This window comes from Pelophylax lessonae, assembly GCF_965119305.1.
Source record: "Pelophylax lessonae genome assembly, chromosome: 1".
Lineage (NCBI taxonomy): Eukaryota > Metazoa > Chordata > Amphibia > Anura > Ranidae > Pelophylax > Pelophylax lessonae.
This window is the reverse complement of record NC_138768.1, coordinates 562,628,457-562,643,091: the sequence shown is the minus strand read 5'-3', so window position 1 is coordinate 562,643,091 and position 14,635 is coordinate 562,628,457. Positions and strand designations below refer to the sequence as shown.

General features: G+C 45.1%; 1 protein-coding gene across 1 annotated transcript in view; it reads left to right on the top strand.

The window, feature by feature from the left end:
• AFF1 (ALF transcription elongation factor 1) overlaps window positions 1-14,635 on the top strand; it is a 268,126-nt gene that overhangs the window by 209,877 nt on the left and 43,614 nt on the right. Inside the window, exon 13 of the mRNA XM_082265696.1 lies at window positions 11,551-11,785. Within this exon, the coding sequence (XP_082121822.1) occupies window positions 11,551-11,785 (235 nt within the window). The remainder of the gene's footprint in view (window positions 1-11,550; window positions 11,786-14,635) is intronic.

Sequence of the window (14,635 nt, the reverse complement as noted above, 5' to 3'; positions counted from 1 at the left end):
TACCCCAGTCCTCAGCAGTTCAATCCCTGTACTTTTTTTTTTTTTTTTTTTTATCAGTCTGTCCCTGATGTTTTTCCTGGAGAGAAGTGGCTTCCTTGCTGCCCTTCTTGACACCAGGCCATCCTCCAAAAGTCTGCGCATCACTATCCGTGAAAATGTGCTCGCACCTGCCTTCTGCTGTTCCTGAGCAAGCTCTGCACTGGTGATGCCATGATCCTCAGCTGAATCAACTTTAGAAGACGGTCCTGGCACTTGCTGGACTTTCTTGGGCTTGTTTTTGATGATCCGATAAATGGTTGATTTAGGTGCAATATTCCTGCCTGCAAATCCCTTTTTGTGCAAAGCAATGATGACTGCACTGGTTTCCTTGCAGGTAACCATGGTTAACGTAGGAAGAACAATTAGTTCAAGCACCACCCTCCTTTTAAAGCTTCCAGTCTATTATTGTAAATCAGCATTACAGAGTGATTTCCAGCCTTGTCCTCGTCAACACTGACACCTGTGAGAACGAGAGAATCACTGACATGTTAGCTGGTCCTTTTGTGGCATGGCTGAAATGCAGTGGAAATGTGTTTTTTTTTTTTTTGTTTTTTTTTTTGGGGGGGTGGGGAATTAATTTCATATTTATTGCAAAGAGGAACTTTGCAAATAATTGCAATTCATGTGATCACTATTCATAAAATTCTGGTATATATACAAATTGTCAAAAACAGGCAGCAGACTTTGTGAAAATTTAATATTTGTGTAATTCTCAAAACTTTTGGTCAGGGCTGTAGACTAGGGTGTGCATTTGCGGCATGCACTAGATCTCACCATGTGCTCCTGAAATGGCTAAGTCACACATCCCAGGAGGCACTGAACAAGATCTTGGACCTGTGTAGGAGACCTGTGACATATCTGTGCATGCGCCAGACCCCACTACATCATCCTAGGCCGGGATTTAAGAGGCAAAAAAAAAATGTTTCTCTTTTGTTTGAGGGACACAGCTCCTGATCCTTCTTAACCATTGGGCTATACTGCCCCCTACAGGAGTAGGATACTAGGCAGGAAAGAGCTTGACTACGCCTATGGGCAGTCCCAGGGGGTATACACCCACTCTCAGCTACAGGCACCGATTTTTTTTTTTTTTCTGCCTAGCCAGAAGTAAAGACCTACTTCCTTGCTGCGAGCTCTGGTCCTGGCAATTTTTTCTTTTTCAATGGAGTTTTTTCTATCTTTGTTATTTTGTTCCTGTGAGAATCTACAATCAATTGCCAGACTGGGCGACGGACTGAATAATCTAGGTCCAGAGGGTACCCCCAGTCTGGCAAGCGAGCGCGTGCAGACCGCAGTTCCGTGGCAACATAGCCCCACTGGACAGGGGCTGGCCTGCGAGTTAAACTTCTCGTGAGAACTGAATTGCAGCGTTTCTCCTGCCCGATAGACACCCGCATTACGATGGAGCGGTGGTCTGTCTGGAGCGATGCCCACCCTGTTCGTGGTATGGTAAGTAGCTGTCTCTCCTCTATTCCTGAAGGGTTTTGGGGTGGATTTGGGCCCCTCCCTGGGTCAGTGGGACCCTCCAGGTTCCCCTCCAAAATTTTAAGGGTCACTGTGGGTCTTTCGCCCCTCCCCCCTCCCTGGTTGAGGGTATGAGCTGGCTGTTGCCACATGCTCCTAAGGGGGGCTGGTTAGTGTTGCTGACTGGGTCACAGAGGATTGAGCAGGGTTCCTTGCCACCCTGGGGGTTGGTGACTAGGGCATGGATGTCACCTGGACTCCCTGCGGCGGTTGTTGGACTGGGGGAGCAGACGGTTTAGCATCCGCGGGTACGCGCCTTACGCGGCCGGATCCGGCCAAAACTTTAGGCCGCGACTTTGCGGCCTACTGGTCGGTCAGAAAGTACAAGAGGTGGCTCCTGTGAGGGTGGCTTGAAGCCACTGCCTCCCGTTTGGGCATCCGACCTCCCCTACGCTGCCCCTGGGTGGTCGGCTCCACTGGGGCTCCCGTCCAAGTGGCTGGGTGCCCACAAAAATTTAGGCCGCGGCTTACGGCCTACTAGGCCATGCAACCGAGTCGGGAGCCTCTGTTGGGGGGTGGCCCCAGTGTGTTTAGCTGAAGTCCCACTCTTCCTATGAGCATCTGCAGGGCTGGGATCCGTGCACTTGCGGCTGGGCCTCCACAAAAATGTAGGCCATGGCTTGCAGCCTGCTAGGCTATTTGGTCAGCTTGGCATGGGTGGCGCTGTGGGGGTGCTTCATTTTTTAATGACAGCCTGCCGCCATTATTCTGTGGGCAACTGCCCCTTTTAATGCTGCAGGACCATCAGGGTACCCTGCCTGCGCTTCCCGGCGGGCAGTCCCCTTTTAAGGGGGCTTCTTCCTATTATGACCTCTATGGAGGGCTCGTAGGGCGACCCCCCTCCTTGTTTTTAAGGGGGCCAGTAGATGGTCCATTCGTGGGCCCTTGGTCGGTGTCCCCTTTGCAGAATCGCAGTGCCTCCCCTCCCTGATTGTTTTCCGGGTGAGCTTATATAGCGACCCTACTGGGTCTGCATCCATGCACCCTGAGTGCTCAGATAGTGAGGATGATTCCACTGCTTCTCTAGCCAGGCATTAAAAAAAGGCGCTGGTGGATGCACTGTTTGTCAGTGCGTGACACTTTAAAAATGGAGGTTGCGGCTATGCTGCGTCTGAGGTGCCGGCCCCTTTTGGCACCCACAGGCCCTCCAAAGCGGCGAGGGTGTTCCTTTTTTTGCTAACTTTGACAACATTGCCACAAAACAGTGGGGTTGTCCAAAACGCAGTGGTTCCTAAGCGCCTTTTGCTTGCGGTGTCCTTATGAGGATTAACTGCGTTAAAGGTGGACGATCCCACCTGTAGTGGACGCGTCGGTTTAAAGATTAAATAAAGCTACCTTCATTCCAGTTGAGGAGTCCTCAGCCTTTAAATAACTAACTGATAGGAGGACGGAGGCTCTGGCCTGCCATAAGTTCGGTGTGGCTGGTTCGGCACTTAGGTCGGTATTTACTTGTGCCCTGGCGTCGCAAGATTTGACTGGGTGGGCTAAACTTTTACGCCGGGACCTGGAGGGGAAACAGCTTCACCCCATCTTTGCGGAACTGGCGGATCAGTTGGTTCCAGGGCTGCAGTTTATCTGTGATGCCTCTTTGGATTCAGGTCCTTTGATTTCTGGGCTGTCTGTATCAGCAGTGGTCCTTCAGCGTATTATCTGGCTGAAAAGGCCTTATCTGATCTCCTCCTTGTAAGGTATTGCCTGTTTGGAGCTTCCTTGGATGACATCGTTAAGGGTCTCACAGGGGGGAACAGTTCTCTTCTTCCGCAAACTACCAAGGGCAAGGAGCCAGTGGGCCATTCTCCTTGGCTCATAAGAGGTTTTTTCGTTCCTCAGGGTCTCAAGACAAGGGATCAAAAGTCAGGGCCTCCACTGAAGGTTCCAAGAGGATCTGGTCTGGCAAGCCACGAGTGGGCTGTTCCAGACCTGTGGACAAGGCTGCCTCTGCATTAGGGCCGCCCTCACCAATATCTGGGGTGGGGGGACGTATTCCCTGGTTTCTGGATCCATAGACCTCCCTGGTATAGGACACGTGGATCCACAATGGTATTCGGTCAGGCTACGAGATTGAGTTCGGTCTAATCCTTTGGAAAGGTTCTTCGCATCCAACCTGCACTTGTCCCACAATCACTTACCGGGTCTCTTTGGGGTACTGCAAGTCTTGTTACTTCAAGGGGTGATTGTTTCGGTTCCGATTTCGGAACATTTTCAGGGCTTTTTATTCAAACCTCTTTACAGTCCTCAGGACGGAAGGCCAGGTACGTCCAATTGTGGACCTCACGGTGCTAAGTACGAAAGTTGAGCGTGGAGTCCATTCCCAAGGTAGTGGCGTCCCTACGTCAGGGGATTACTTCTCGCTTCGATCAACATCAAGGACGCCTACCTGCGCATTCTATAATGTGCCGGTCACCAACGCTTCCTTCGTTTTGCCGTGGGCAAGGAGCATTATCGGTTTGTGGCGTGCACCTTTGGTCTCGCCTCCACTCCTCGGGTTTTTACAAAACTGTTGGACCCGGTGCTGGCATTGTTTGAGTCAGTGGGGAATCGCGGTTCTTGGGTACCTTGATGATAATCTTCTGCAAGTGGAGTAAACGACTGCTCTGATGGACAACTGGAGATTGTTCTGTGAACTCTGAGGGAGTTAGGTTGGATTTTGAACCTTCAGTAGTCTTCTTTGGTTCTGTCCACATAAAAATGGACTGTCTGAGTCTGACTCTCACTCTGGACTCAACCTCAGCCAGAGTGTTTTCTACTCTAGAAAAACTCCAGACATTGCAGGGGACAATTCAGTATCTGTTGTTCAGCAGACAGTCATCCCTCTGGGCTTGCATGCGGTTGCTGGGCCTGATGGTGTCCACCCTTGAGGCGGTCTGTTTGCACAGTTCCACACAAAATCTCTGCTAAAGAGATTCTGGTGAAATAGGACAAGGATCCACGGTCTCTAGCGGTGATTCGTTCTCTGGCATTTCGACAGGGAAAATCCTTTCTTCCCCTGTACTAGACCGTTGTCTCCACTGATGTCAGCCTGTCCGGGTGGGAGGCGTCCTCAGCACAGATGTGCTTAGGGGGTCTGGACTCTGTCAGATTAATGTTCTGTATCTCTGAGTGATCAGCCTTTGGCTCATTGGACTATTCGTTTTCAGGGATGTCCGGTACAAATTAATTTGGACAATGCCCCGGCTGTGGTCTGTCTATCACCAAGGGAGCACAAGTTGTGTCCTTGTGGCTCGATGAGGCATTCGAAGGTGGGCTGACCGATTAGTTCCAGCCCTCTCAAATTTCTGCCACGAATCCTGTGCAGGATCAAAGCATTAGGGATTCCATCCAGACTGACCTTGCTGGTCTTGGTACACTGATCTGGTACGGCTGGTTGCCGGTGCTCCTTGGGGACTTCCTCTCAGGGAGGATCGGCTGTCCCATGGACCGATCTTCCATCCTGCTTTACAGTCACTGGCTTTTACAGCTTGGTTGTTGAACGCCAGGTGCTGAAGGATTGGGATTTGTCTGAGTCGGTGATTCCTACGCTGTTGAAAGCTAGGAAATCTTAAATTGAAGACATTGTGCTGCCTTCCATGTGTCCCAGGCTAAACATCTGAAAAAAAATGCCATGTATGCCTTGGATGTGGTTTGGGCAATAAGGATGTACCTGGATGTGGTTTGGGCAATAAGGATGTACCTGGCAGCTAAGGAGTCTTTTAGGAAGTTAGACTATCTATTTGTGCTCACAGACCTCACAAAGTGTTGTCGGCTTATTCTGCGACCATTTCCAGATGGCTCAGACAGACGGGGGTTCAGGTCTATTGCATCAGGGGTCAGGTTCCTCCTTTCCCTGTCAAGGAGCACTCTACTAGGGTGCTTAGTCTCTCCTGGGCTTTCCGTCATCATGCGTCAGTGACGCAGGTTTGCAAGGTGGCCACCTGGTCGTCGTTGCACACTTTTACAAAATCTTTATAAAATGGATGTGTTGGCATCTGCGGATGCTTCTTTTGGCCGCAAGATTTTGCTGGCTGCTCTTTGAGGGTTTATAGTTTTTTTTTCAGGTGAGCTCCAGTTGTTTATGGTTGAGCGCCACGTTACCTGGTTGGCTATGGTTAGCCTTGGGAATTTTTTTCTGCTTTTTCCCACCCCTCATGTTTAACACTGCTTTGGGACGTCCAAATGGTTCAGAAGAATCAGGAGCTGTGTCAGTCAATGAACGAAAAAGAAAATTGGATTTTTGACTTGCTGTAAAATACGTTTCTCTGATGTTCATTGAAGGAGACAGCACCCACTCCTCTGTGGAGTTGGCTTTCTTCTGACACTGCTTGTAACAAAACTGAGTGCCTATAGCGAAGAGTGGGTGGGACTGCCAATAGATGAAGTCAAGCTTTTTCCTGCCTAGTGTCCTACTCCTGTGGGGGGCAGTATAACCCAATGGTTAAGAAGAATCAGGAGCTGTGTCCCTCAATGAACATCAGAGAAGAGGATTTTACAGTAAGACAAATATCCAATTTTTACGGTAAGTCAAAAATCAAATTTTTGCACTTCTGCCCAAAAAAAGTATTTAAAATATGAAGAAGGGGTATGAGGCAGAAGAGAGGACTTTCCTGAAAAGAGTTCTGCTTTAACTTCCTGAAAAGAGTTTTGCTTAAACTTAACCACTTACCGTGGCGTATATTTACGTCAGCAGACTTTGCGGTGTTATACCGGGATGATGCCTCTAGCTAGAGGCACCATCCCGGTACCGTGGTTTACAGCCGACGGTTGGCTTTCCGTCGGTAACGATCGATCGTTACCCGGGTGAGCGGGAGGGGACACCCCTCTTGACGCCTTCCGTGTCTTTGCCCGAGCCTCCTGTCCCACCGGGAGACCCGAGCACCCAGCCGGCTGGATGGAGTCCCGATCTAAGCCGGAAGCGGCTTCGATCGGGTCTCCGATGGCGTAACCCAGAGGCGGCGTCCATGACATCACTTCCGGGTTACTCTGCTGCAAAAGGCGGCAGATTTAAAAAACGGCTGTATGCAAAAATGACGTTTTCGGCGTTTTGCATACATGAAAGTGTAGTGAAGGAGTCTAGGGCCTTTTAGACCCTCGATCCCTCCATAAAGAATACCTGTCACTGCATATTGGTGTCACAAGGGATGTTTACATTGATTGTACAGCAATAAAAGTGATCAGATTTTTTTTTTTTTTTTTTAAACCTGTAATAAAGTTAAAAAAAAATAAATAAAATAAATGGGAAAAAAAAATTTTTTAGCCCCCCCCGTCACCGTTAGCTCGCGCACGGAAAAAAAAACGTATACGAAAGTCGAGCCGCGAATGAAATCACTGTTGAAACCACACATGTGAGGTATCGCCGCGATCGCCAGAGCGAGAGCAATAATTAAAAAAAGAGCTACACTCTAACTCTAAACTGGTAACTGTTAAAAAATTTTAAAGCATCGCCTATTGAGATTTCTATTGAACGTAGTTTGTCGCCATTCCACGGGTGTGCGCAATTTTAAACCGTAACATGTTGGGTATCTATTTACTCGGCGTGACATCATCTTTCATAATATACAAAAAAAATGGGCTAACTTTACTGTTTAGTATTTTTTAAATGCAGTGAAATGTGATTTTTCGTAAGGTTTCCAAAAAATGGTGTTTTAAAGACCGCTGCGCAAATACCGCGTGACAAAAAATATTGCATTGACCAACATTTTATTCTCCAGAGTCTTTGCTAAAAAAATATATATAATGTTTGGGGGTTCTAAGTAGTTTTCTAGGGAAAAAAAATGATTTTAACTTGTAAACAAATGTCCGAAATAGGGCTGGGGCTTAAGTGGTTAAAAAAAAAATGCTGGCTGCTCTTTGAGGGTTTATAGTTTCTCTTTTCTTGATGCTTGCTTATCCGCTTTCCCCTTCAGCTTTCCCCTTCTATTTAATGTTAAGGAGGGGGCTACCGAGTTATATTTTGTATAAATAGCCCTGTGTGTATAAAGCTGACAGATCTCATGATCATTTCTAAACTAGATTTGAACACTGTCCAAACAATTGCCTAAAGATGTCAAGGCTTAGGTGATGCATTGTTTAATTCACTTTCCCTCCGTTTGTCCTTCTAAGGCCTCATTTACGTGGGCAGACAGGAGGTGATAAAAGCAAGCATTTTTCTAATTTTTCTCTTTCGTTCATTGATCTAGAATTTTGAACTATTTGGTTATTTTGCCTCCTACAAGAGTAGGACACTAGGCAGAAAAAAGAACTTGGCTATACCTATAGGCAGTCCTAGGTGGTATACTCCCCCTCTCTGCTATAGGTCATGGTAGGCTGACCTGGTGCACCTGGTCACTGACATCCCGTGGAGACTGCCTGTTAGGGAGGATCTCTTGTCCCAAGAGCCAATCTTCCATCCTGCGTTACAGCTGCTGGCTTTGACGGCCTGGCTGTTGAAAGCAAGGTGCTGAAGGTTTGCCTGGGTCTGTGATTCCAACACTGCTGAAGGCTAGGAAGTCTTCCTCTAGAAAGATCTACCATCATACGTAGAAAGCCTACATTTCGTGGTGTGAGTCGATTGGTGTTCTCATACTGTTTTGTGGTGTGCGTCGGTGGCTCTGCGTTTGACCTTCCTTCAACGAGATATTGAGTAGAAATTTTCCTTGAGTACCATCAAGGGCTAGGTTTCGGCCTTGGCAGTCTTCTTTCAGTGACCTTTGTACAACGGGTCCAACATCTAACTCCACCGGTGCGTTCTCCCTTACCGCCGTGGGATCTGAACTTGGTGCTTTGTTCTCCCAAAGCCTCCCTTTGAGACTATTCGGAAAATTCCCCTGCTTACGCTGTAACAGAAGGTGGCTTTTTTTGGTGGGTATTACCTCTGCTCGCAGGGTATCCGAACTGGTGGCGTTATTTTGTTGTACCCCTTACTTGGTGGTCCACAAAGTTAAGGTTGTTCTTCACCCATGTCTGTCGTTCTAAGGTAGTCTCTAACTTCTATTTGAATGAAGACATTCAGACGTTGCATACCCTAGATGTGGTTCGGGCAATTTGGGTGTATCTGGCAGCTACAGAGTCTTTTCAGATGTCAGACTCGCTGTTTGTGATCACGGATAGGCCAAGAAAAGGGCTGTCTGCTTCTTCTGCGACCATTTCCAGATGGGTGAGACAGACGGTGACTCAGGCCTATTCCATCAGGGGTCAGGTTCCTCCTTTCACTGTGACGGCGCACTTGGGTGCTTAGTGCTTCTTGGGCCTTGCGTCATGAGGCGTCAGGGGCACAGGTTTGCAAGGCGGCCACTTGGGTATCGGTGCACACTTTCACAAAGTTCTATGAAGTGGATGTTTTGGCATCTGCGAATACTTCCTTTGACCGCAAGGTTTTGCAGACTGCTGTTTAGAGGGTCTGTTGTGTATTGTTCAGGTTGGGCCTCAGTTGTTTTTTGTTGAGCCTCCTGTTTACCTGGTTGGCTATTTTGTTAGCCTTGAGATTTTTTTTGTTGTCCCACCCCTCATGTTTGGCACTGCTTGGGGATATACCAATGGTTCAGAATCCTGGAGAGCTGTGTCCGTCAATGAATGAAAGCGAAAAAAGATTTTTGACTTATCGTAAAATCCATTTCTCTGAGTTCATTGATGGACACAGCACCCACCCCTCTATGAAGTTGGATTACTTTTGACACTGCTTTTCACAAAACTAAAGACATATAGCAGAGAGGGGAACTTCCTAGGACTAGGACTGCCCATAGGCATAGCCAAGTTCTTTTTTCTGCCTAGTATCCTACTCCCGTAGGGGTCAAAATAACCCAGTGGTTCACAATCCTGGATAGCTGTGTCCGTCAAAGTCAGAGAAATGGGTTTTAGGCTAAGTCAAAAATTCCATTTGTTTCACCACTGACCCAAGTTAAAATGCCCAGCAGTCATGTTCATACCCATTGCTGCGTCAGTGCTTCAAAATGAATACCACAGGTCACAATCGGCTGGCTGTACCAACAGACAAACACAGCCTACTCCAGTCAATGGAGCCACACAGCAACTTTGTGTTATTCAGGCAGGCTTTCAGTGGTTCTCATTGTCTCTGAGTCACCTCTCAAATGCTTTTGAAAAACAATTCACCACATATAACTTTTCAGAGGAGCAGTCAACCCTTTGGGACGGGCTTATACATAGTACTCTATGGGCAGTTTGCATTTTCTACTAACAATTTCTATGTATAAACATGCTCCAAAGAAACAACTACAAAGGCAAGAAATATTTTTCAAAAACAATTTTTAAGTATGCTGTAGGAATGGGAACACATAACAAATTGGGTGGTGTGTGCGTTTGTGTGCATTTATGTATATGTGTGTGTATGTGTGTGTGTGTGTGTGTGTGTGTGTGTGTGTATATATATATATATATATATATATATATATATATATATATATATATATATATATATATATCTCACCAGACATCTCCTTCTGCCATCTGGAGAAATATTTGCTGTATCTTTAGTATCATTTTTCATTTCCTCCAGTTTATTGTGGTACTGGTTAAAGTACTAGTGTGTACCTGTTCATGTTTAAAAATAGTTAGGCACTTTTAACATGGGCTTTCTGACCAAGTCCGCCTTTCAGTTTTTTTAGGCAGTACGTAATTGGAAGCTCCATGTGGGCAGCAGATTTAAATAGACTGGTGTCCATTTACATTCTCTTCCCTCCAAGTTAGTCCAAGTCTGCAAAATAAATAATAAAATGCATCCATTTTTGTTTTATCAGACCTAAACACGGGAGGTTGTAGGTAGCCTGATGTACATGAACCCAAGTCTTTGTACATCCGGCAGCCTGTAGATACAACAGAGGTCTGCCGCAGTCAGCTGTGAAAGTACAGACGAAAAACTGAACAGATACAGATGTCCCAAAACTTACATCTGTCCTGTTCAGCTCCAATTCAGCTGGGGATCTGCTTGTGTATCTCCTGCTGAATGAAGTAGAGCTTTATTCACTCAGCTTGTATGAGACCAGTGTGTACAGCAAGCTTTTGCAAAGCGTTTTCATAGCTTTTGGCATGCTTTGGTATACCCTTTAGACCAGTGCTGGTGAACCTAGGCACTGCAGAGTGCATGAGCATCATGGGAAATGTAGTTCCAAAACATCTGGGGTGCCAAGGTTTGCCATCACTGCTTTTGACCCTTATTCATACTTGTGCGATTTGTCATGCAACTTTGGACATCAAAGATGCATGACAAGTCGTGCCACGTCTTCCAGTGATAACCATTCGTATATGCACTACTTTAGTCTGACTTTCATACAACTCAAGGTCCATAGACTTCAATGTTAACCCGCAAAAGTTTCATGAAAGTCGAATCTGAATATTTAACATGCAACACTGGTGCAACAGTGGGTCAAACTTTGCAGAGGAACAATAAGTCACATCCAAGTCACACCCATCCAAAGTTGCACTCCAAAGTCCCATGACATTGGAGTCATACAAGTGCCAATTGAGCCTACCATTCAGCTTTAGTTTGAAAATATTAAACACAGATCTTTATTTAAGTCCGGTTTGTAATAAAAAAAAAAAAAAAAAGCTGCTAGCAGGGTTTAGTACGCTTCAGCTCTCCTAGCAGCTTGTTTAAAATCAGCACTATCATTAACATTTGTATTTTACCTCTCCAGAACTGAAGCTGAGGAGTTCTTTAATGTCTTCAACAAAGTGGCTTAAAGTTTGCAGAAGCAAGCTTAAGCCGGTGTGGACAAGGCCATAGAGATCTGGGTGTCTGCTTAGGTTCAGGAATAATGCTCAGGGCTTTGAACGTGGCCATTTTCCTGACTGACTCTTGTTTCCATGATGGCCTCTGATTCTTAAACATCAGTGACTGACTAAATTTAAGAAAGTATGTTGTGGTTTATTGGGATTTTGTTACTTTCATAATTAGTTTGTGGAAGTTTCAGGAAGTCCAGTTCTTTTATTAAGCTCAATATTTATCTCCGGTTTCCAAAGATAGATAAATAAATGACTTTTGAAAGTTGTATAATTTTGCATACTTTTTTTTTTTTTATCCAGAGTGCCTAAAATCTCTCCTGAGGACTCTCATAAGGAACACCGACATCAGAAAGTCATATCTCCCACGCAGCCCAAAAAACCTGAGAAGATGGCACACAAGAGACATCCTAGTGAGAGCAGTCCCTGCAGGCAGCAATCCACCACAAGCAGCAACAAAAGCAGTAGCAAAGAACATGCTACTCCCAAACAAAGAAAGGTGGAGGAAACAAGTATAGAACGCACAAAAAGCAGCAAGGTAGGTTCACTAATTCAAGTTGGTCATCTCTATCTCCCTCAGCCATCAGTGTGGGTCTCTGCAGCAGCAAATACCATCTAGCCTATTTTCGCTGATGTTGGCAGAAAGAAATGTACATCTGTGGATGACAGGACAAAATGCTGCGTTGCTTTGGTCTCTGTATAAATGTTCAAAATAGTTTGAGTGGATTGTTCTGTAAAGCTTGGATGACTGTGTGCGTGATCTGCTGAGCTTAGCAAAACTATTATTAATTCTTCCTGGGTGCAGAAACATGGAGCACTATCTGTGGTAAGGTCAAAGCTGAACAATGCGAATTAGTCAAATGTGTTCATTTTTTTCCAGCTCAACTATGTAGCTTCTATAAAAAGGCATGCACCGAGGTTAGGTTTTACCCAGTAAGGGTTGCAATGCAAATGTTCATGTATGTCAAATAGTTCTTTTTTTTTTTTTTTAAATATGCTAAATTAAAACTATTTTTTTACATGTGTTTGTGTTTAACTGGCTTCCCCACATGGATTGTATAGTTATTAGAAAAAGTGAACTTCTGTTTTTCAGTTATCAGCAAAACAGAAATGTTCCTTCTGCTTATATGACTACTATATTTTGTAACACAAATTCAGTGACACACCGTACAACATGCCAACCATCCCAATATAAAGTTCATGCAAGCTCTGTTACTTGAAAATAGATATAGTTACACTCTTTCAATGTGTGGCTAACTTGAACTGCATTGGGAGCACCCCATGGCTCGTCCTTTGGGATCTGAATACTTGGTGTATTTTTAGGCCCACTGCAACATACGCATAAGTGTCACGTGATGGCCTGGGTTCGACCTATCAGTCGACTTCAGTACAGCCTACTTGTTAGGATTTTCTCGATTGATTACTGCTGCCAGCTGTAACTGGCTAAAGTAATCATTGGTGTGATCAAATGCTTTTAAGGGCAAGGGAGGGATCTGGGTTCTTAGACCCCAGATCTCTCCATAATGAGTATCTGTCACAAGAGATATTTATATTCTTTGTGACAGCAATAGAAGTGATTAAAAAAAAAAAATGTTAAAGTGACAGTGTAAAAATAAAGAATTAAACATTTTTTTTTAAAGTGCCCGTGTACTCTTGTGCTCACACGCAATGGTCCCGTACGCACACAAACAGCAGTCGTCCCACACATGTAAAGAATCTTCTTGAATGTCTGATCATGGGCAGTTACTATAGCACCTGACCACCTGTGTAAATCTAACATTTTTAAGGCTTTTAAAGTGTCGCGTATGGATAGTTAAATATACATAGTTAGACGCCGTTGCATGGGCGTGCACAATTTTAAAGCGTGACATGTCGGGTATCTATTTTTTTTTAGCGTAACATCATCTTTTATATTTTGCAAAAAAATTGGGCTGTGTATTGTTTTTTTGCATTAAAAAGTGTATTTTTTCCAAACAAATTGCGTTTAAAAAACTGCTGTGCAAATACTGTGTGACATAAAAAAATAGCAACACCTACCAATTTTTTCTCTAGGGCCTCTGCTTTAAAAAAATGTATAAAATGTTTGGGGGTTCTAAGTAATTTTGTTTCAAAAGATACCGATTGTTACATGTAAACAAAAAGTACCAGAAAAGGCCTGGGGTTCAAGAAGTTGAAGTGGTAGTAAACTGTTTTATTATTTTTACCTACAGGTAAGCTTGTAATAAAGCTTTACCTGTGTGTAAAATGAATATCTCCTAAATTTGCATAGTTTAGGAGATATTCTAGCGAGCAGCAGCCGGTGTCCGTGAACCCAGAAGGAAGAGGGGGTGAAGATGGAAACCTTTGCACTGGTGACAGCATGCCGCTGGAGGGCTTTGTTTTAATGGATTGAAAGCAAAATAATAAATGCACATTTTTTTTGCAGGTAACAAAAATGTGCATTTATTTTTTGTTGCAGGAGCCTGGAAAGAATTGCACCAGCAATCAGCAGGTCGCTGATGCCATGCAGTTCTCCATCATACTGTCAGTGTATCGGCTTACCCTACAGTGCCCCACAGTGCCATGGTAGTTTAATGAGAACTACAAGGCGACAGCCGCAAAGGATTTCGGGGCTTGTAGTTCACTCAGGGACACAGAGCTGTGTGCCTGAATGAAACGGCATTTTTTCTTTTTACTTTACTACTGCTTTAACCAGTTGCCCACCACCCACCGCAGATTTATTGCGGCAAGGTGGCTCCGCTGTGCAAACAACGTAACTGAATGTCCACACGCAGGGCGCTTGCCCACCGTCTCCGTGGTGTGCTGATTCAGTTCAGAACCGATCAGTCATCAGCTCCAGGCTAATGATTTTTGGCCTGGACCTGGTGATCGGTTCTGACCATTGGCAGAATGTCCTGTGCCTATGTAATGTAAACCCAGGCACAGGAAATGATGCAATCTTCTCTCTGCCCTTTCGGTTCCAACGTGAGAGAAGAGAACATCAGACTGTGAGTACACAAGCACTACACTATCACTAGTACACATAGGCACACATTTAACCCCCTGATCACCCCCCAGTGAACCCATTCACACCCTGTCTCAATGTCACTGTATACAGTATACAGATAATTTACTGATTACTGTATTAGTGTCACTTGTGACTTCAGTTAGTGTGAGAGACAGCGTCAATACAGGATAGCGTCAGATTGCCCGTCGCATATTTAGTGATGCATTTTAACCCTGTGATTGACACACACACACTAACCACCTTTATTACTAATATAGTGAGTGAACGGGTCAATATCTTTGATCTGATCAGAACTATACTAGCGTCCCCAATAGTTTAGTATAGTGTTCCCAAAATGCAGCAGAATCAGCCCCAACATCTGCCAGCAACTGTGTTTAGCCC